Source organism: Chiloscyllium plagiosum, unplaced genomic scaffold (genome assembly GCF_037043375.1).
Source record: "Chiloscyllium plagiosum isolate Xiang-an unplaced genomic scaffold, Cpla_swu_hap1 HiC_scaffold_39, whole genome shotgun sequence".
NCBI lineage: Eukaryota > Metazoa > Chordata > Chondrichthyes > Orectolobiformes > Hemiscylliidae > Chiloscyllium > Chiloscyllium plagiosum.
Genome location: NW_028270177.1, coordinates 22,102,423 through 22,124,582, shown reverse-complemented (window position 1 = coordinate 22,124,582; position 22,160 = coordinate 22,102,423). Strand labels below are relative to the sequence as shown.

At 40.7% G+C, this 22,160-nt stretch overlaps 1 protein-coding gene across 4 annotated transcripts in view; it reads right to left on the bottom strand.

Annotated features, from left to right (window-relative positions):
* Positions 1-262: 262 nt before the first annotated feature.
* sltm (SAFB-like, transcription modulator) overlaps positions 263-22,160 on the bottom strand; it is a 61,389-nt gene continuing 39,491 nt past the window's right edge. For 2 of the 4 annotated variants that reach the window (XM_043677439.2, XM_087981400.1), the window contains exons 15-21: positions 20,900-21,080; positions 18,435-18,559; positions 16,559-16,696; positions 15,836-16,219; positions 15,003-15,141; positions 8,141-8,307; positions 263-1,391 (exon numbers count right to left, since the gene is read on the bottom strand). In XM_043677439.2, the coding sequence (XP_043533374.2) occupies positions 1,253-1,391; positions 8,141-8,307; positions 15,003-15,141; positions 15,836-16,219; positions 16,559-16,696; positions 18,435-18,559; positions 20,900-21,080 (1,273 nt within the window). In that variant the 3' untranslated portion in view covers positions 263-1,252. Of the gene's footprint in view, positions 1,804-8,140; positions 8,308-15,002; positions 15,142-15,835; positions 16,220-16,558; positions 16,697-18,434; positions 18,560-20,899; positions 21,081-22,160 lie in introns of all 4 variants that reach the window. The other 2 variants (XM_043677441.2, XM_043677440.2) reach the window with 2 other exon arrangements.

The following is a 22,160-nucleotide window of genomic DNA, read 5'->3' as shown; positions in this document are numbered from 1 at the left end:
AATTAAAAAACATAACTGGAAAAGTTCTGGAACTCCTTATATCTGTTTGTGTACCTACAGCAGATGGATTACAAGAGTTCAAGGTAGCCACTCATCACTATCTCCTAGAGCAATTAGTGATGAGCAACAACTGTTGGCCTTGCTGGCAATGCTCAATTCCTCAGCAATTAAAGGGCTTGTAACTCAAATTAGCGAGACAACAAGTCAGTGACATCAAAATAAGAATGTGAATCAAGAAAAGTAACATCCGACTCCAAAAAACTCAACTTCATTAAGATTTATTCCAAAAATGCAAGAATACATTTCCCAGCATCAGTACCACATTTATACATGTGAACTTTTAAAGAACAATCTTCCTTTGGATAAGAAAAATCAAATTGTTGCTGGTAAATGTAGAAAAGAATTGTCAATAAATACAAGCACTATTTTGCAAAAAAGGTGAACCCCCCCCCCCCACCCTGTGCGCTGTTCAACATTTGAATGATCACTGTAGAAAAGCGTAACTACAGGAAAATGACATTTGTGCAATTCACTGTTATAAAACATTGTGAATAATCTAGTTGAGAATATACAGTGGAGCCTCAGTTATGTGCTTCCATTACTTGCATTCTCAATTATTCATGAGATTGCAAATTTAGCTTATGAATGATTTTCAGACAGTTCCTGATTCAGCTGGTTAAGCAGATAATTAGATATCCAGTGCTTGGCTGAATTTACTAACTGTGCAGCTGATGTTCAGGGGATAGGACATTAACAGCTACGGCCGTCAAGCATTCATTAAAAATATTTAATTTTTAAAATACAAAAGCTTGGATGTTATGTACATGCACTAGGAGTTTGATTAGGCCATCCAAAAAGATACAACTGAGCCAAAAATAACCACTGCCCGACTAAGGGACTTCTGACCATCGAATTTTCATTATTCATAGAGAGGGTTCCCTCACCACTCCAGCAGCAGATAACTGGGGTTCCACTGCCATTTCTCTCCAATATAAGACATTTACACAAAATCAGATTGCAAAGTATTAACGGTCTAGTCTTCTCCATTTTCGACAGTAGTGGTGGTAAACAAAAAATACATTAGTAAGTTAGTCACAAAACCATTCTCTTAAAAAGAAACAAGGCCTAATAATGTGTCTGTCGAACAGGAAAAACATTTGTGAAAAGATAGTTGGTTGTACACATTGAATAAGACTACCAAGTACAGACAAATCTCAAAACAAAAACACTAACTGCTACAAATATTGGTACATCAGAATCTTCGTGGAGCACCCCCTTTGAATGGCTTAAACCGACCATCTCCTGATCCATGTATTCCTTTGGAGCCTGAGACATTGCCTCCTTGCATTGTGTTGTTGGTGATCTGCACAATTCTGTTTGCTACAGAAGGACTACAGTGGGCAATGAGAAAACATAAGATACTTGTGAAGAATTCTGATCAGTGGCCACAAATGATTTGCACCTAAATCTTAGTAGAGAAAATATTAAAACTGTAACAAAACATGCTAAATGAAGCAAAACAAAATGATTGAGCAACATAACACTTGTTGCAACTTTTTTCAAAGATATATTAATGCAAAAATTCATGTCAACGTACAAGAGGAGATTAAAAAACAAGTCACTCTGGACATCTGTGGAACACTTTCCTCATGAATTACGGTATCTATTAGTTTGTAGTACCAAAAACTTTCAATAGAATGCAAAAGGAAGCATTAGAGAGCCACTAATCAGCATCTTCTGAGTTCTCAAATGTGTTCTGTGCGGCAGGAACATTTCAGATGTACTAACAGGAGCCAGTTCTACCTTTTGAAAAGAAATGGTCAGAATTAAAGAGCACCCATGTTAACAAATAAGTGCAATGTTACGGCTTGAACATTCAAATGTAGTTATGTATGATCAGTATAAAGTGGAATGTACGTATTTAGTGGATGGGCCATTTCTTTGTTTGATCAAAATACTTTATATGCAAGCTTAACTGTTCTTTTACCTAGGCTGCAACGATTCCCACACAGATTGAGGCAAAGTCCTCCTTCTCCAGGTTGTAACGGTGTTGAATATGGATAGTTAATCAAATAGAGATACCAAATACCAACCCAAATCTGTCACCATCCAAATGCCAAGTTACAGGCAGAGGCAACATCAAATTTATTAAATAAAACTAAAGAAAACATTTTGATGTTGCAGCTTACTAGAGTGAACCAAATATAAAACTGATATGTTGCCTCAGTTTTGCAAACAAACCAAAGTTTGTATGGCAATATGCTAGTTTCATGATTATTGTAGACTTATTTAAAGAATTTAAATTCCATGTTGATAGATGTCTTGACCATGCTCAAACTTATCACAGCCTATGACTACTGGTAGAGATGTTAAATTGCACACAAGGACAAGTTTTAATCTGGTTACAAATTGAGCAAAGTCAATATTTAAATAAGCAAAAAGCAAAGTTGAAGCAAGAACCAAATGTTTTTCAGGTAAGATTTCAACGTTATAGAAAGAAAAAAAAAGCTTTTCTGATTTATAAGCAGCACAGTGCAGGACAAAAGATTAAGAGGGAGAAAATCACAAATTAAAAATCATTCTCACTGAGCATTGCTGAATAAGTTTGGAACTGCGAAGAGAGGCAATCATTAGTCTATTTCTGCCATTCTCAAAAAAAGGCTTTACATAGTTTTCCAAACTGTCTAAAAAGCACCATTTTGCTCAGTTGGCTGGATGGCTAGTCTGCAATGGTTTCAGTTTCTGCATTAGCTCTGGTTACCATGAAGGACTCTCCTCCTCAATCTCTTCCCTTACCTCAGGTTAAATCACATCTTTCTATAGGGGCAAGACTGGCAACTTGACCATTAATCTTCATCTTGCCTAAGTTACTCGTTGCTGCAAAACATCTATTTGGAGTGAAACAAGACTTCTTTAGCAAAGAACACGAAGACCCTATCAGAACATACCATTGTAAAACTGGCTGAACTTCTACATTCTTTTCTGAAGAATGTCTAAATTTGTAGTATTATCTCCCAAAAATACCAACTCAGCAGAGCCCATTAGGCTGAGAGTTCCTCAAAATTTAAATCCTACATAAAAATATCCCAGGTAGTTCAGCATCTGCAATTACAGGCTAAGAAGTAGATCACATCATCTCAAGTTACATAACATCTCAGTTCTTTAACACGACATGGAATTTTTCTTTTGCACTGCCTTAAATTTTGAAAATTTAATTTACAGTGAGCCAACTAGCTGAAACATTAACCAATGATGTAATGAACTGTAATATTAACTTTGTTCAGAAATGCCCAAAAGAATCATAGATGGACCACATGAATCTGTAGGAACTTATAATCTCCAAGTTGTGAAGTTGAAAATAAAAATTAAGTATAAAAGTTAGAGCAATAAAATGCAGAAAAATATACAGGTACTGTATATTTTTGTATAATTATCTTCAAATGCAGAAAGATAAATATTTCCAGTACATTGGGAACCAAAGGCCCAAGTAGTTGTGCAAGTTGACAGGTCAATGATTGGTTCAATCATGGGCACACAAGATTGATAATTGAGGTGACGTCCTGAATAAAGGATCATTTTCTTACAGATGTCATTCTTGTAATTAATGAATTGAGGAATTAAAACAGCACTTGAATAAGGCAAAGCCCAACTTTTTAAAAAAAGTTTAACCATTTTCAAAGCCTGACTTTTTTTTTGTTTTCAAGGTGGTATTTGACATATGACACTGAGGCATCAGAGGTATAAGGCCCAAAGTTTGACTTCCTACAAGTGTTAAGCCATTCTCAACTAGATCAGCAAAAGGAACACTAGGTTTGGCACATGTAAGGGAAAGAATTGTGGACAATTGCTCACTTATCACAATGGCTTGTTTCTGACAATTTTAAGATCTTGGCAGGAAATGCTGATAGATGTACAGCTGTGGGCAAGAATTAGCTTGTACGCACGTTAGAAAAATTACTATACTTTGCAGGAAATATTTCTAAAAATCAAGAAAAATTGCAGTCCACTGAATAAACCAAAGCACCACGCAGTGTTCAAATTTCAGCAAGCAAGCCATGCTTCTTAAGATAGTATATTAGCATGGATAGAGGTTTGGTTCACTAAAAGAATATTTGGGATAAGTGTTGCATTTTCAGGAATGGCAACTAATTAGTAGTGTGCACAAGGATCAGTGGGCCACAACTGTTTATAACAAATGATTTTGGATGAAGAAACTGAATGTACTATTGCCAAATTTACAGGAGGGATAAAAACAGATAGGAATGCAAGTAGTGAGAATGTCACAAAGAATTTGCAGAGGGATATAGCTTTCTATGGTTATGTCAGGAATAGAAGAATGTCTTGAGAAACATTACGGCAAATCAAGAACAGTAGTGGGAAGTTGCGTGTCGAGTCAGAGGAGACAGGAGAAGCGCTAAATGAATATTTTTTGTCACCACTCAAGGGAAAAAGACATTTTTATCGTGGAGAATACGGAGATACAGGCTACTACACTAGATGGGGTTGATGTTCACAAAGAGGTGTTAGCAATTCTGGAAAGTGTGAAAATAGTTAAGTCCCCTGTGCTGGATGGGATTTATCCTCCGATTCTCTGGGGAGCCGGGGAGGAGATTGCTGAGCCTTTGGCTTTGATCTTTATGTCGTCATTGTTTACAAGAATAGTGCCGGAGGACTGAAGGAGAGCAAATGTTCCTCCCTTGTTCAAGAAGGGGAGTAGAGACAACCCTGGTAATTACAGACCAGGAAGCCTTACTTCAGTTGTGGGTAAAGTGCTGGGAAAAGTTGTAAGAGATAAGATTTAGAAGCATTAATAAAGGAATAAATTGATTAGAGATAGTCAATATGGTTTTGTGAAGGGTAGGTCGTGCCTCACAAACCTTATTGAGTTCTTTGAGAAGGTGACAAAACAGGTGGATGAGGGTAAAGTGATTGATGTGGTATATATGGATTTCCCCATATTAGGCTATTTCACAGAATACGGAGGCATGGGATTGAGGGTGATTTGGTGTTTTGGATCAGAAATTGGCAAGCTATAAAACGACAGAGGGTGTTGTCGATAGGAAATGTTCATCCTGGAGTTCAGTTACTAGTGGTGTACCGTAATGATCTCTTTGGGGCCACTGCTGTTTGTCATTTCTATTAATGACCGAGATGAGAGCATAGAAGAATGGGTTAGTAAATTTGCAGAAGACGCCAAGGTCAATAAAGTAGTGGATAGTGCCAAAGGATGTTGCAGGTTACAGAGATAAGCTGCAGAACTGGACTGAGAGGTAGCAAATGGAGTTTAATGCAGAAAAGTGGGAGGTGATTCACTTTGGATGGAGCAACAAGATTACACAGTACAGGGCTAATGGCAACATTCTTGGTAATGTAGATGAGTAGGCAGATCTTGAGTACATGTGCATAGATCCCTGAAAGTTGCCACCAAGGTTGATAGGGTTGTTAAGGTGGCATATAGTGGTATTGGCTTTTATTGGTAGAGGGATTGAGTTTCAGAGCCACGAGGTCATGTTGCAGCTGAGCAAAAAAAACTTCACACTAAAGAGTGTGAAGTTCTGGTCACTGCCTTATAGGAAGGATATGGAAGCTTTGGAAAGGGTTCAGAGATTTACTAGGATGTTGCCTGGTATGGAGGGAAGGTGTTATGATGAAAGACTAAGGGACTGGAGGCTGTTTTCATTCGAGAGAAGGTTGAGAGGTGACTTAATTAAGACATAATCAGGGGGTTAGATTGGTTGGACAGTGAGAGCTTGTTTCCTCGGATGGTGATGGACAGCACGAGGGGACATAGCTTTAAATTGAGGGGTGATAGATATAGGACAGTAGTCAGAGGTAGTTTCTTTACTCAGAGTAGTAGGGGCATGGATTGCCTTGCCTGCAACAGTAGTAGATTGCCAACTTTAAGGGCATTTAAATGGTCATTGGATAAACATATGGATGAAAATGGAATAGTTTAGATTGGATGGGCTTCAGATTGGTTTCACAGGTCAGTGCAGCATCGAGGGCCAAAGGGCCTAAAATGTTCTATACAGACAGACTATGTGAATGAGTAAAAATGTAGCAGATGGAATATGTGGGGAAGTGACGGCTTATGCACTTTGTCAAGAATTGAGGCCCTGAATATTAGTTAAATGGAGAAAGACTGCAGAAATATACAGAAGAGGGATTTGTGACTCATTAGTGAATCGCAAAATGTCAAAAGATCAGCAAGCAATAGGGAAATCAAACAAAATGCTGGCCTTTTATTTCAAAATGAGTGGAGTATAATTAGAGAGATTTTACTAAATCAATACAAAGCACTTGTCAGACAACAGCTGGAATGCTGTGAACAGTTTGAGTCCCTTCAATATGGTAAGATATGCTGGCATTAGAGGCATTCCAAAGAACGGTGCTGCGCTACCAGGTATCAGTCTTATGAAGAGAGGTTGAGCAGATTGGGCATATATAGTTGAAATACAGTAGAAAGAAAAGTGATTTCATTGAAAATACAAGATTCTTAGATGACTTGACAGATGAGGTACAGAAAGGTTGTTTTCCATCGTGGCTAAGTGTAAGACCAGAGAACATAATTTCAAAACATTGTGATTCTGTGGAATTCTTTACCATCAAAAGCTATCGAGGCTGGGTCATTATCTCAGGGCTGAGATGGAAAGATTTTTTAATCAGTAAGGGAATCAGGATTTGTGGGGAACGGGCAGAAGAGTGAAATTGAAGATCGTCAAATCAGTCAAGACATCTCAATGAATGGCACAGCAGACTCAATGGGCTGAATTGTCTACTTCTACTCCAAGGTCTTCGGAGTCAAACCCCCAAATCAATGCCCATGAGGTCAACTATGCTTCTGTTCAAAAACTCCAGGGTATACACTATATTTAACCATCTCCTTTATAAATAAGCCTTCCAAGCTCAACATCAAGACTGATGTTAGTATTTTCAAAAACACTTCAGGTCATTTATAGCACATATTGCTCTGGAAGCTGAAATCTCAAACAAACAATACAAATGGAATCATTTAGGAGTTAATGCTTCTAAAAACACCACTAATATACCAGCCTTCTGCGCAAATTCACCAAATAATTTCAAGACATAAAATTATATCTTCCAGCCCACATTAGATGCTTGGCATTAAAACTTCAAATAATAATCTGTAATAAGATTATTACAGATTATTATAAGATTTGAAAGAGCAAAAAGTAAAAGCCTTTTCCTCATCCCGCTCTTCAGAGATGTGTTGCATCAAGCAATGCTCACTGGTGATTAAATGCAGAGAAGACCAAATTTGGAGTACTAGGACAGCACAGTGGCTAACACTGCTGCCTCTCACCGCCAGGGACCTGCATTCCATTCGGGATTCGGGTGACTGTCGTGTGGGGTTTGCACATTCTCCCTGTGTATGCATGGGTTTCTGCTGGGTGCTCCAGTTTCCTCCCACAATCCAAAGGTGTGCAGGTTAGGTGATGGGTCATGGCAAACTGCCATAGTATCCACAGATTTGTAAACTAGGAGGATTAGCTATGGTAAATGCAGAGTTATAGGGATATGGTAAGGGACGGAGTCTGGTTGGGATGCTCTTTGGAGGGTTGGTGGAGATTCAATGGGTAAATGACCTCTTTTTGCACTGTAGGGATTCCATGTTAATTTCACAAGCATCCAAAGTAGTGCAAATTATTCATTTAAGTTTAGGTAATATAAGCATGTTACTTTCATATAACTAAAAAAAAATGGAAACACTCAAAACACATCATGTTTATGAGTTGAGAATGCTTTTAATGCATTGGGAACATGTTTTTAAAACACATGTAAAACAAAATTTGCTTTTTCCAACATAGATAACATCGATATACCTTTAAAATTTGACACACAAGTGAGCAAACTATTTTGATGGGTTGGAATTCCTCAATGTTTTATTTATATTACTTGTGAATAAACCTTTCACAGTGAATATCTAAGAGGCTTCACCAAACTACCCATTTGAAAATATCTAGAAGCAACTAATACACAATGCAAACAGATTTTCAGAAAGATGAAGCCCGTTTAATATAAAAACCAGTCAAAAATGTAATACCATACAGAAAGAGTTTACAATACATATTTTAAGATACAAGCAATCAAAACAGCTAACTGAATGCAACTTCAATACCTGGATAGTGGAATCATGCCAGGACCACGACTGTCACTCATTCGTCGCATGTCTTGATAGCCAGTGCCTTGAGAACTAGGTCCAGGATGCCAACTATTCCGTGGTCCTCCTGAATCACGACCATGACGTTCTACCACTACATGTCTGTTATCGTGGTAGTGAGATTGCTGGGAACAGACATCACAAAAATTACCTATAGGCACAATATTCACACTTCTATTTTGCAAATAAATTGTATGCTACATTTCTGAATGAAATCTTTAAAATGACCTACTTGTGGAAACAACTGATTTCATGCTTTTTCCAAATATTAAAGCAAATACAAGATCTGTAAGAATAACAGGGTGGTTATGGTAGGAGATTTTAACTTTCCAAACATAGACTGGGACTGCCATAGTGTTAAGGGTTTAGATGGAGAGGAATTTGTTAAGTGTGTACAAAAACATTTTCTGATTCTATATGTGGATATACCTACTAGAGAAGGTGCAAAACTTGACCTACTCTTGGGAAATAAGACAGGGCAGGTGATTGAGATGTCAATGGGGAAGTGCTTTGGGGCCAGCGACCATAATTCTATGAGATTTAAAATAGTGATGGAAAAGGATAGACCAGATCTAAAAGTTGAAGTTCAAATGGGAGGAAGGCCAATTTTCACAGTATTAGGCAAGAACTTCCAAAATCTGACGGGTGTGGCAGATGTTCGCAGGTAAAGGGATGGCTGAAAAATGGGAAGCCTTCAGAAATGAGATAACGAGAATCCAGAGACAGTATATTCCTGTTAGCTTGAAAGGAAAGGCTGGTAGGTATAGGGAATGCTGGATGATTAGAAAAAGTGAGAGTTTGGTTAAGAAAGCATATGTCAGGTATAGACAGGATAAATCGAGTGAATCCTTAGAAGAGTATAAAGGCAGTAGAAGTATACTTAAAAGGGAAATCAGAAGGTCAAAAAGGGGACACGATATAGCTTTGGCAAATAGAATTAAGGAGAATCCAAAGGGTAATTAGGGAGAGAATAGGGCCCCTCAAAGATCAGCAAGGCAGCCTTTGTGTGGAGCCGCAGAAAATGGGGGAGATAATAAACGAGTATTTTACATCAGCGTTTACTGTGGAAAAGGATATGGAAGATACAGAACGTAGGGAAATAGATGGTGAGATAGATGGAAATAGACGTAGAAAATGTCCATATTACAAAAGAGGAAGTCTTGAAACGCATAAAGGTGGATAAATCCCCAGGACCTGATTCAAGTGTACCCTAGAACTTTGTGGGAAGCTAGAGAAGTGATTGCTGGGCCTCTTACTGAGATATTTGTATCATCGATAGTCACTCGTGAGGTGCCGAAAGACTGGAGGTTGGCAAACGTGCCACTGTTTAAGAAGGGTGATAAGGACAAGCCAGGGAACTGTAGACCGGTGAGCCTGACCTTGGTGGTGGGCAAGTTGTTGGAGGGAATTTTGAGGGGCAGGACGTCCATGTATTTGGAAAGGCAAGGACTGATTCGGGATAGTCAACATGGCTTTGTGCGTGGGAAATCATGTGTCACAAACTTAATTGAGTTTTTTGAAGAAGTAACAAAGAAGATTGATGAGGACAGAGCGATAGATGTGGTTTATATGGACCTCAGTAAGGCGTTCGACAAGGTTCCCCATGGGAGACTGATTAGCAAGGTTAGATCTCATGGAATACAGGGAGAACTAGCCATTTGGATACAGAACTGGCTCAAAGGTAGAAGACAGAGGGTGGTGGTGGAGGGTTGTTTTTCAGACTGGAGGTCTGTGACCAGTGGAGTGCCACAAGGATCGGTGCTGGGTCCTCTAATTTTTGTAATTTACATTAATTATTTGGATACGAGCATAAGAGGTACAGTTAGTAAGTTTGCAGATGACACCAAAATTGGAGGTGTAGTGGATAGCGAAGAGGGTTACACCTCAGATTACAACAGTATCTTGACCAGATGGGCCAATGAGCTGAGAAGTGGCAGATGGAGTTTAACTCAAGATAAATGGGAGGTGCTGCACTTTGGGAAAGCAAATCTTAGCAGGACTGATACACTTAACAGTAAGGTCCTAAGAGTGTTGCTGAACAAAGAGACCTGGGAGTGCAGGTTCATAGCTCCTCCCAAGTAGAGTTGCAGGGAGATAGGATAGTGAAGGCCGCGTTTGGTATGCTTTCTTTTATTGGTCAGAATATGGAGTACAGGAGTTGGGAGGTCATGTTGCAGCTGTACAGGACATTGGTTAGACCACTGTTGGAATATTGCATGCAATTCTGGCCTCCTTCCTATCAGAAAGATGTTGTGAAATTTGAAAGGGTTCAGAAAAGATTAACGAGGATGTTGCCAGGGTTGGAGGATTTGAGCTATAAGGAGAGGCTGAACAGGCTGGGGCTGTTTTGCACGGAGCGTCGGAGGCTGAGGGGTGACCTTATAGAGGTTTACAAAATTATGAGGGTCATGGATAGAGCAAATGGGCAAAGTTTTTTCGCTGGGATCGGGGAGTCCAGAACTAGAGGGCATAGGTTTATGGTGAGAGGGCAAGTTATAAAAAAGACCGAAGGGGCAACTTTTTCCACTCAGAGGGTGGTACATGTATGGAATGAGCTGCCAGAGGACGTGCTGGAGGCTGGTACAATTGCAACCCATCAGGAGCTTCGGAGGCTGAGGGATGACCTTTTGGAGATTTACAAAATTATGAGGGACATTGAATCATAGAGATGGAAAGCGTGGAAACAGACCCTTTGGTCCAACTCGTTCATGCCGAACAGATATCCCAACCAAATCTAGTCCCACCTGCCAGCACCCGGCCCATATGCCTCCAAACCCTTCCTATTCACATACCCATCCAGATGCCCCTTAAATGTTCCAACTGTACGAGCCTCCATCACTTTCTCTGGCAGCTCATTCCATACACATATCACTGTGTGAAAACGTTGCCCTGTAGATCTCTTTTATATCTTTCCCCTCTCACCCTAAACCTATGCCCTCTAGTTCTGGATTCCCCAACCCCAGGGAAAATACTTTGGCTATTTACCCTATCCATGCCCCTCATAATTTTGTAAACCTTTGTAAACAATGTCACTGCTTAGCCTCCAACGCTCCAGGGAAAACAGCCCCAGCCTGTTCAGCCTCTCCCTCTAGCTCAAATCCTCCAACCCTGGCAACATCCTTGTAAGTCTTTGCTGAACGCTTTCAAGTTTCACTACATCTTTCTGATAGGAAGGAGTCCAGAACTGCACGCAATATTCCAACAGTGGCCTAACCAATGTCCTGTACAGCTGCAACATGACCTCCCAACTCCTGTACTCAATACCCTGACTGATGTAATGAACCAGACTTTATAAAAAATCTTAACGTAAGGGAACACTTAGGAAGCAGCGATCATAATATGGTACAGTTCAGTCTGCAGTTTGAAAGAGAGAAGGCAAAATCGGATGTAATGGTGTTACAGTTAAATAAAGGTAATTATGAGGGCATGAGAGGGGAACTGACGAAAATAGACTGGAAGCAGAGCCGAGCAGGGAAGATAGTAGAGCAAAAATGGCAGGAGTTTGTGGGTAAAATTGAGGACACTGTACAGAGGTTCATCCCCAAGAAGAGAAAGATTATCCGGGGAGGGATTAGACAGCCATGGCTGACAAAGGAAGTCAGGAAATCTATCAAAGAAAAAGAGAGAGCCTATAAAGTGGCCAAGAGCACTGGGAAATCAAAAAGATTGGGAAGGCTACAAAAACAAACAAACAGAGGATAACAAAGAGAGAAATAAGGAAGGAGAGGATCAAATATGAAGGTAGGCGAGCCAGTAATATTAGAAATGATAGTAAAAGTTTCTTTCAATACATAAGAAACAAACGACAGACAAGAGTAGGCGGCACGGTGGCACAGTGGTTAGCACTGTTGCCTCAGCGCCAGAGACCCGGGTTCAATTCCCGCCTCAGGCAACTGTCTGTGTGGAGTTTGCACATTCTCCCAGTGTCTGCGTGGGTTTCCTCCGGGTGCTCCGGTTTCCTCCCACAGTCCAAAGATGTCCAGGTCAGGTGAATTGGCCATGCTAAATTGCCCGTAGTGTTAGTTTTAGGGGTAAATGTAGGGGTATGGGTGGGTTGCGCTTCGGCGGGTCGGTGTGGACTTGTTGGGCCGAAGGGCCTGTTTCCATACTGTAATGTAATGTAACATTGGGCCACTTCAAACTGATGCTGGAAGCCTAGTGATAGGAGATAAGGAAATAGCAGGAGAACTTAATAAGTACTTTGCGTCAGTCTTCACAGTGGAAGACATGAGTAATATCCCAACAATTAAAGGGAGTCAGGGGGCTGAGTTGAGTATGGTTGCCATTACAAAAGAGAAAGTGCTAGAAAAGCTAAGAGGTCTTAAAATTGATAAATCTCCTGGCCCTGATGGGTTACATCCTAGAGTTCTGAGGGAGGTGGCTGAGGAAATAGCGGAGGCGTTGGTTGAGATCTTTCAAAAGTCACTGGAGTCAGGGAAAGTCCCGGATGATTGGAAGATCGCTGTTGTAACCCCCTTGTTCAAGAAAGGATCAAGGCAAAAGATGGAAAATTATAGGCCAATTAGCCTAACCTCGGTTGTTGGTAAAATTCTAGAATCCATCATTAAGGATGGGGTTTCTAAATTCTTGGAAGAGCAAGGTCAGATTAGAACAAGTCAACATGGATTTAGTAAGGGGAGGTTGTGCCTGACAAACCTGTTAGAATTCTTTGAAGAGGTGACAAGTAGATTAGACCGGGGAAACCCAGTGGATGTGGTCTACCGAGACTTCCAAAAGGCCTTTGATAAGGTGCCACACGGGAGGCTGCTGAGCAAAGTGAGGGCCCATGGTGTTCGAGGTGAGCTACTGGTATGGATTGAGGATTGGCTGTCTGACAGAAGGCAGAGAGTTGGGATAAAAGGTTCTTTTTCAGAATGGCAGCCGGTGACAGGCGGTGTCCCGCATGGTTCAGTGTTGGGGCCACAGCTGTTCACATTATATATTAATGATCTGGATGAAGGGACTGGGGGCATTCTAGCGAAGTTTGCCAATTATACGAAGTTAGGTGGACAGGCAGGTAGTACTGAGGAAGTGGGGAGGCTGCAGAAGGATCTAGACAGTTTGGAGGAGTGGTCCAGGAAATGGCTGATGGAATTCAATGCGAGCAAATGCGAGGTCTTGCATTTTGGAAAAAAGAAAGAATAGAAGCATGGATTACTTTCTAAACGGTGAGAAAATTCATAAAGCCAAAGTACAGAGGGATCTGGGAGTGCTAGTTGAGGATTCTCTAAAGGTAAACATGCAGGTTGAGTCCATGATTAAGAAAGCGAATGCAATGTTGTCAATTATCTCAAGAGGGTTGGAATATAAAAGCACTGTTGTACTCCTGAGACTTTATAAAGCTCTGGTTAGGCCCCATTTGGAGTACTGTGGCCTGTTTTGGGCCCCACACCTCAGGAAGGACATACTGGCACTGGAGCATGTCCAGCGGAGATTCACACGGATGATCCCTGGAATGGTAGGTCTAACATATGAGGAACGGCTGAGGATCCTGGGATTGTATTCATTGGAGTTTAGAAGATTAAGGGGAGATCTAATAGAAACTTACAAGATAATACATGGCTTGGAGAGGGTGGACGCTAGGAAATTGTTTCCGTTCGGCGAGGAGACTAGGACCCGTGGACACAGCCTTAGAATTAGAGGGAGTAAATTCAGAACAGAAATGCAGAGACATTTCTTCAGCCAGAGAGTGGTGGGCCTGTGGAATTCATTGCCACAGAGTGCAGTGGAGGCTGGGACGCGAAATGTCTTCAAGGCAGAAATTGATAAATTCTTGATGTCACAAGGAATTAAGGGCTACGGGGAGAATGCGGGTAAGTGGAGTTGAAATGCCCATCAGCCATGATTGAATGGCGGAGTGGACTCGATGGGCCGAATGGCCTTACTTCCGCTCCTATGTCTTATGGTCTTATGATAAAGGAAAGCATGCCAAACGCCTTCTTCACTATCCTATCTACCTGCGACTCCACTTTCAAGGAGCTATGAACCTGCACCCCAAGGTCTCTTTGTTCAGCAACATTCCCTAGGACCTTACCATTAAGTCCTGCTAAAATTTGCTTTCCCAAAATGCAGCACCTCACATTTATCTGAATTAAACTCCATCTGCCACTTCTCGGCCTATTGACCCATCTGGTAAGATCCCGTTGTAATCTGAGGTAACCCTCTTCACTGTCCACTACACCTCAAATTTTGGTGTCATCTGCAAAATTACTAAGTGTACCTCTTATGCTCATAGGATAAATAGACAAAGCCTTTTCCCTGGGGTCAGGGAGTTCAGAACTAGAGGGCATAGGTTTCGGGTGAGAAGGGAAAGATATAAAAGAGACCTAAGGGGCAACTTTCTCACACAGAGGGTGGTACATGTATGGAATGAGCTGCCAGAGAAGTGGTGGAGGCTGGTACAAATGCAACATTTAAAAAGGCATTTGGATAGGTATATGAATAGGAAGGGTTTGGAGGGATATGGGCCGGGTGCTGGCAGGTGGGACTAGATTGGGTTGGGATATCTGGTCGGCATGGATGGGTTGGACCGAAGGGCCTGTTTCCGTGCTGTACAGCTCTATGACTTTATGAAACGCAATCAATAAAGCTATGGTAAGCAGGACTGCATTAACCAATACTTACACATGCTAGATCAGGTACATAAACTGTTTGGTCACCCCAAGTTGAAAGCAAGCAACTGTGTTTGCAAGTTCATGTTGATAAAGCAAATTAAAACATAGTTCTTTATAAAACTAAGAAAGCATTAATTCTTAAACAGAACAAAGCTGATAGCATTTGCCATCCCATAGCTCTAATTAATTGTTCATCTTTTCTGTACCTGAGAACTACTACCTCTGTCTCCTATTGCAGGTCGTCCACCATCTCTGCTGTTATATCCAGCCATACCACTTGGTGCTCCACTTCGCATATTTTGACCAGATCTCTCTGGGCGTATCCGATCTCTCTCTCTTGAAGTTCTAAATGGCCACAAATTAATTCAAGGTCACTCACTACTAACTATTTACAAGTTAAATTGCTGGTTCACCCATGGAACAATAATAATAGCAGTTCACAGCTCAGCAATGAAGAGTCAGAATAAACAATCCAGCCATCTGGTTTGCATTAACACATGATAAGGTTCAGACTTGTAAATCTCCCACCACAAATCTCTCCCACCCCCCAGAGAGCCTTCCAAGCAATGGCATTTCAATCATTCACCATCGCAACTAGGAAAGAATGCTGTATTCTGGAACTTCAACTTAACTCTTCTTCAAAAAAAATGCAAATACATACCCTTAACAGCAGAAGATTGAAAAATGATCTATTACATAATGCGAGGGCATCTTTTAGTTTTTCTGACTTCAATGCTGGTGATACCACACAGCAAGGCATTATATTAACGAGTCCCAGTGAATGTAGAAATGTGAAGATTAAAAATTAAATCCCCTTCCCAGAAACACCACTGAACCATCAGAATTCACCTAAAACACAGTTGTAATATCTTATATCTACATATTATAGCGTCTAATGCCACGCAAGTGTATCAAATCTGGCTGATGTCGTACATAAATGTAATGAGAATTTTCAGTACTTTCTGAAAAGACTAGCCTGGACAAAGTTAAAGAAACATCTGCAATACTTATGCAAAATGGGAGAAAATTTCAACGTTACCTCAATTCATGTTTTGTTGAGCCCATGCCACCACTCGACTTCCAATCATCAGGTCGAGAAGAATTATGACTTGGTCGGCTGTGATGGACTCCATGTTCTTCCATCCTACTGCGGTCAGAAAAGTTTCTTGATGGGGACATCTTTTGCAGATGCTCATGTCCTCTGCTAGCAGCCGAGCGGTCCTGAATTGTTACAGTTCGCCGGTCGTCCCGCTCCCTTATTTCTCTCCGCTCAGCATTTGCATGAAGTTCACTTCTTTGTTGGGAAGTTGGTCTTCTGGAATCATTATATGGCTTTGGATATCTGTTATAACCAGTGTCCTCTCTGCGACTTCCAGAACGATTCTTTTTTCCCTCTCCTTGATGGTTGTAACGATCCCCTCGCCTGCAAATTTACAGAATAGCTTCATGTATCAGCCTTCATGGTTCAGCCAAACTCAGACTGTGGCATAAAACATTTTCATGGTCATTCAAGGATTCATTGCACCATTATAAGGAACAGTTGAACTGATTTTATTTCAGATGCCATGTCCAGTCCTACAGGGTGCACACCCATTACCAAAGAGAGATCAGGAATATGCAAATAGCAGTTATTGACTCATATCCTCTTCTTTGGTGCAATGTACAATCTCAGTACACTACCTTTGATATTATTTTCCAATAGCTGCAGTTAAAAAAAACAATCAGATCTCACTTGAGGCAATCACAATCCAGATGCACTCACCTATCAAATGATGGTACCCTGTGGTCAAAGTCATTGTAACGGTTTGGCTCTTGGCGACTGTAATCAGAACCATGACCAAATCGGGCATCATTGTCCAGAGCTCTCCGTTTGTGTTCATTCCAATAGGGTTCATCACGTCTAGGTATTAATGACATTTACATATTTTAAAAAGTTCATCTAAAATTTTAAGTTCAGTTTTAACAAATAAATATGGTAGTCAATGGCAGGTTAAGAAAACTTTCTATGGCTCTGTAATTTTAAGTTTTAAAAACCGATTTTATTTTTGCCTAAAAATGACTCATTGATACATTCCTATTTTTGGATGCAAGGGGAAATAAAAGGAAACAAGAAAATCTAGACTTAGAAGAATGGAGAAAAGGGTTGTGATGTGGGGCTGTTTTAAATGTAAAACACCTTCATTCATAAAATAATGTCAATCACTCTCTACTGCTGTGTGGGAACACTGAAGTGGCTAACCGTACGTGCAACCACGCAGCTGACACTTAGTGTTACTTTTCTGTTGCCATTTCTGGGATAAGCTGTCCACCAATATCCATTACAAGCCTACAAACTCCCATAGCTACCTCAACTACACCTTTTCACATCCAACTTGCTTCAAGCATTCCACCTCATATCCCAGTTGCTGTTGCATTGGTGCCACCTTCCACCAGGAATACTCAACCTGTGTTCCCACTTTTCTTTGCCTTCTGCACAGATCTCCAAGGTCCGTGTGCAGCAGTGGCTTCTGTAACTTGAAATCAAGTTACACGGAACACCAGATGCGAATGCTCGGACTGGCTACGCACGTGCACAGCCTAGTGAGAGTATTGGACAGACCATTCTTTTTCCTCAACTGAGAATTCCCTCCATCACTGTGGTTAACACAGTCCTCAGCCACATCTAATCCATTTCCAACACTTTGCTCTCACCCCATCTACCCTTTTGCAGAACAATGGAAGCGTCATTCATGTCCTCATTTTCTACCTCACTCACCTCTGTAAAGGATGCCACAGAACAGTAACCCCAACCCCCTGCAATTGCAACATTCTGCAAGGACCCTAAATTCCGTGGCACCCTAGCTCACTCTTCCACAACTCCTCACAGGCACAATCTCATGCATTTGCTAAAGGTGCCCATTTATCTCCTCTTTCCTCACTGTCCAAGGTCACAAACACATCTTCTAGGCAAAGCAGCCTTTTACTAGTACTTGATTCAGTCTGGTCAGCTGTATTTGCTTCTCACATTGCAGTTACTTTTACATCGTCGAGACAAAACTCAAGACTTGGTCACCACTTTGTGGAATACCTTCGTCTTCCAGTTATATGCCATTTCAATAAACCACCTCAAACATGCTAATAGTCCTCAGGGGCTGCTACAATGTTCCAACAAAGCACAATTCAAGCTCAGGGAACACCACCTTATTTTCCACTTCGGCGTTTTTGAGCCCACAAGATCGAGTATTGAATTCCACAACTTCAGTCTGACTTAATGATGTTTGATGGACTCGTTTGTGCTTTTTGCTCCACCTTTGCCAGTGAAAACACACGAACAACATTTTCCAACCCTTTTCAGTTCTGAAGAATCAAACTGCGACTGAAAACATGAACTCCTTATCTCTGCATAGATGCCGAAAGAGCTGCGTTTAGCTAGCATTTTCTGTGTTTGGTACAGAAAAAGGCCTGATACTTAACCCACACAGCTTTATAAACAATACACTAAGGATAAACTGGAAAAAATGATAAACCATAATAAGCAAAAGCTGAACTTCCACTTAGAAATGGGGGATTAAGCTTAATTGGGAGTAGTCATTATGTGCATTAATCCAAAGAGCATACTGAAGTTCATCCATTCAAAAAATTACTCTTCACTACCATACCTATTATCTACATCAGGTGGGCGTTTTAAAGAATTTCTTCTTTCTTGTTCATAGCGGAGCTGTTCTTGTTGCCGACGAAGCTCTTCACGTTCACGGGCAATGCGCTCTATTTCTTTACGGCGTTCCTGAAGTATTAAATCAATACAAGTGTCAGGTTTTTTTGAACTGTGGCTTGTTTTATAGCACTCTACCCTTCTCTACACCTCCTTCCACTGATCAGCAGAAGTAGGAATGGTCACTCACAGGAGAGACACCGCAAGACACATAACCTTGCCCTCTCTCCACCAAGGAGTACTTACTCTGGATGGAATTACACCTCTCAAATATATTTAGGACTAAGTAAACATAATTTTGAAACCTCAAGTGTTTCTCTTTCAAGAGATGATTGAGCTTAAGAGTTATCTCAGCATTTTCTCATTTTAAATTTTCTGCATGTCATATTTTATAATGACTTAATTGCTGCCAAAGTAATCATCCTCCAGTTTAGTTACCACTTCAAAATTATAACCATCAGTTTCAATGCACTAAATCATGCTCCTACAAAAAGTCTCAGGAATCAATGGAAAATGAGACGTTACCTGGAGAACCATGAAAACGAAGAATCAGTTTCCGCTACAAAAACCACAATTTGCAAATTGACTATTTCACCAAATGATGAGATCTCTGAAATGTATCAGATCTCCCTCTCCACTTGAGATAAATACAATTAAGATCCTTCCAGTACGGATCCCATAAAGAACATAGAATCCCGACAGTGTGGAAGTAGGCCATTTGGCCAATTAAGTCCACACCAACCCTCCAAAGAGCATCCCATCCTGTCCTTGTGACCTGCATTCCTATGGCGAGTCTACCTAGCCTCAAGATCCCTGGACATTATGAGCAATTTGGCATGGCCAACCCACCTAACTTGCACATCTTTGGACTGTGGGAGGAAACTGGAGCACCCAATGGATACCCAAATAGACATGGAGAGAATGTACAAACTCCAAACAGTTGTCCCAGAGTGGAATCCAACCTGGCACTATGAGACATCAATGCTAACTACTGAGCTATCAGGACTTTATTTTAAATCAACATGTCTGCTGGAGATATGTGGATCATGACCTTAGAAAGTTTTAGATTTTAGTTATGTCCTTATAAGGAAGTGCTGCCTCAAAGCCAAGCATTATTGGTCATGATAGTAAGCAAACAATTTTTTTTAAAACAGAAGTGCACAAAGCTGTACGAAGCAGTAGGTGTTATGATTCCAGGCCAGATAGCCAAACTTATGATACTATCTAGCTAGGGAGCATTAAATTTTTCTCCTTTAAGGAGACAAAGTGAGAGATCCAGGAGACTTGCAAAAGAGAATAAGAGCATAAAATTCCACCATTTTGAACGTACAATCTCCAACTTTACATTAGAATAGTAATCCTTAAGAGTATCAGGCTGTAACCAACCATGCCACAGCATTAAAAAAAATGCTCAGAACTCATTTCTCAAGAACTCCTTTCCAAAATTCTATGGACATGGTGGGTCATCAAATCTCTTTAAACTTCACAAGGGATCACCACTTCTGCCAATCAGACCTTGAAACTCCCAAGACGATCCATCATTGACTGCCTTAACGTTTGTTCCGGTTCTGGTTGATCCCTCCCTTCCTGGATCGATGTCCAATAAACCCCATCTGGCCTGCCTCCAGTTGTTATTTGCTGCACAACTCCAGCTTTTCACTAAGAGCTAGATTCACCAAGTCAACACTGTTTCTGGATTTTCACTGAACTCAAATCTTGCTCAGTTGCAGCAAATATTACTTATGGTCTTTACATCACTCTCTCTTGGCTGTATTAAACGCTTGTGGTACATGGTTTCCTGAGCCCCAACAAATCCCAAAGCTTCCATGAAGCTTCACTATAGAGAACTTTTAAATTGCTCGAGGACTTCAGAGTTAACACTACACAAAGTCCACGTAGTTCAGCTGTCTTGGCAGCAGCACCTAACACAGAATGCCCTTTTCTTCCTCTCCTCCTTCTCCAACAACCTGCAGCCTTTGAATTCCTCTTCCACAGTTCCCGAACTGTCTTTAAATGACCCATCGCAAAACTTGTAATAAGCCCCTCCCCATTTGCTGAGCAGATTTAAAAATGGTGTCATCTACTAATTCTTGATTCCATAAAACGTCTGTTCCATACATATTACCAGTCAAACTGCTGGCTTGCTCAGCACATAGAGGATTTCTTCATAGGAAGTTTAGTTTTCTCAGCTTCTCACTGGAAGAATTAATAATTTTGGTCATGAGAGAGTCTATTCCACGATGCTGGAGCACCATCTCTTCATAACCTACTCAAGAACCAACACCACTCACATCCACTGGCCACGGTACTTTGTCTTGACAAAAATACACACTTGGCTGCGATTAAGAGGTAATTGTAAAGAACAAATGTTTTTGAGATGTTGAATCCATACTGAAAAGCGAAATAGAGAACCTGTTCTATACGTATGCGTTCCCTTTCCAGTCGCTCCCGTTCCATTCTCTCTCGCTCAAGTTTTTGCTTTTCAATCTCCAACCGTTCCCTTTCTCGTTGTAAGCGATCACGTTCTTCACGTTCACGTATCATGCGAATGCGCTCCCGCTCACGACGCTGTCTTTCAGCTATTTCACGCCGCCTAATTAAAAAGAGTTTTAAAAAATGCGTATTGCATGCACCTAATATAGCAATGTTAAGCTGAGTCAAATGGCAAGTTTTGAAGAGTACACTGCATTCAAAGTAATCTGCTAACATCCAGTAGCCTAGTAGCTGTTGGTTTGTGTGCCATTGGTGGGAATTTCTCATTTTAATTTTGAGTTCTATATTACAAAGAAAAGCCTTGTATGAAAAAATTGTATTGCAAAAATTAGAAAAGGAAGAGCAAACACAAATCTGTGTGGCCAGCTCTCAGACTCAACTACAGAGTCCAGAAGTAGGTAGCACTGTTTAAATGTAGTGCTTTTAGGGTAGAGATTAAGGCAAATAATCTCTGATTTTGAGAGACATTGGAACTCTGCCACAAAAGGCAGGTGGTGGCAGGGTGATTGAATATTTTTAACATGAAAGTAGATAAGATCCTGGTCAAGGAAGGGAATCAAAATGGTAATTGGAGATGGGAAAGTAGAATTCTAGACAAACAGTTCAAACATGATATGTTAAATGGTGAAGCAGACTTAAAAAGCCAAACAGCCCAACTCTGGTCCTAATACACATCCTCACAACCAAAATTAGGGGACAGAAATGCCCTATAATCTTTCATCAGATTAGACACTTGAGAATTGTATTTATATTACACATTGCATGACCGGCAGATACAATACATTTTTGGAAAAAATAGCCCAAATTCCTTTTGCTGTGTAGTCACCATTAAACGTCAATAAGCATGGCAGTTGATGTGCATACAGTGAGCTTCCACCAACAGCAGTATGATAGTTAACAGATAAACTGAGTGTTCTTCACTAAGGAATCACATCTTGGGTAGACTCCCCATGCTGCTGTGCAACAGCTTTATAGGGTTACTTATGACAAGATGACATATGGAACCCAGATTAAGACCTTAGACAATGGAGCACACTCTCAGTATGACACTAGAATTCTGATAAAATTCATGTACAGGATGTTAGCAAAGGTGAGTGGCTCAAAATAAAAAGGATCTGAAAAAAAGGGATCATATAATATACAAATATTTCCTGGCTACTTCAAAAAGTAGAATTATTAG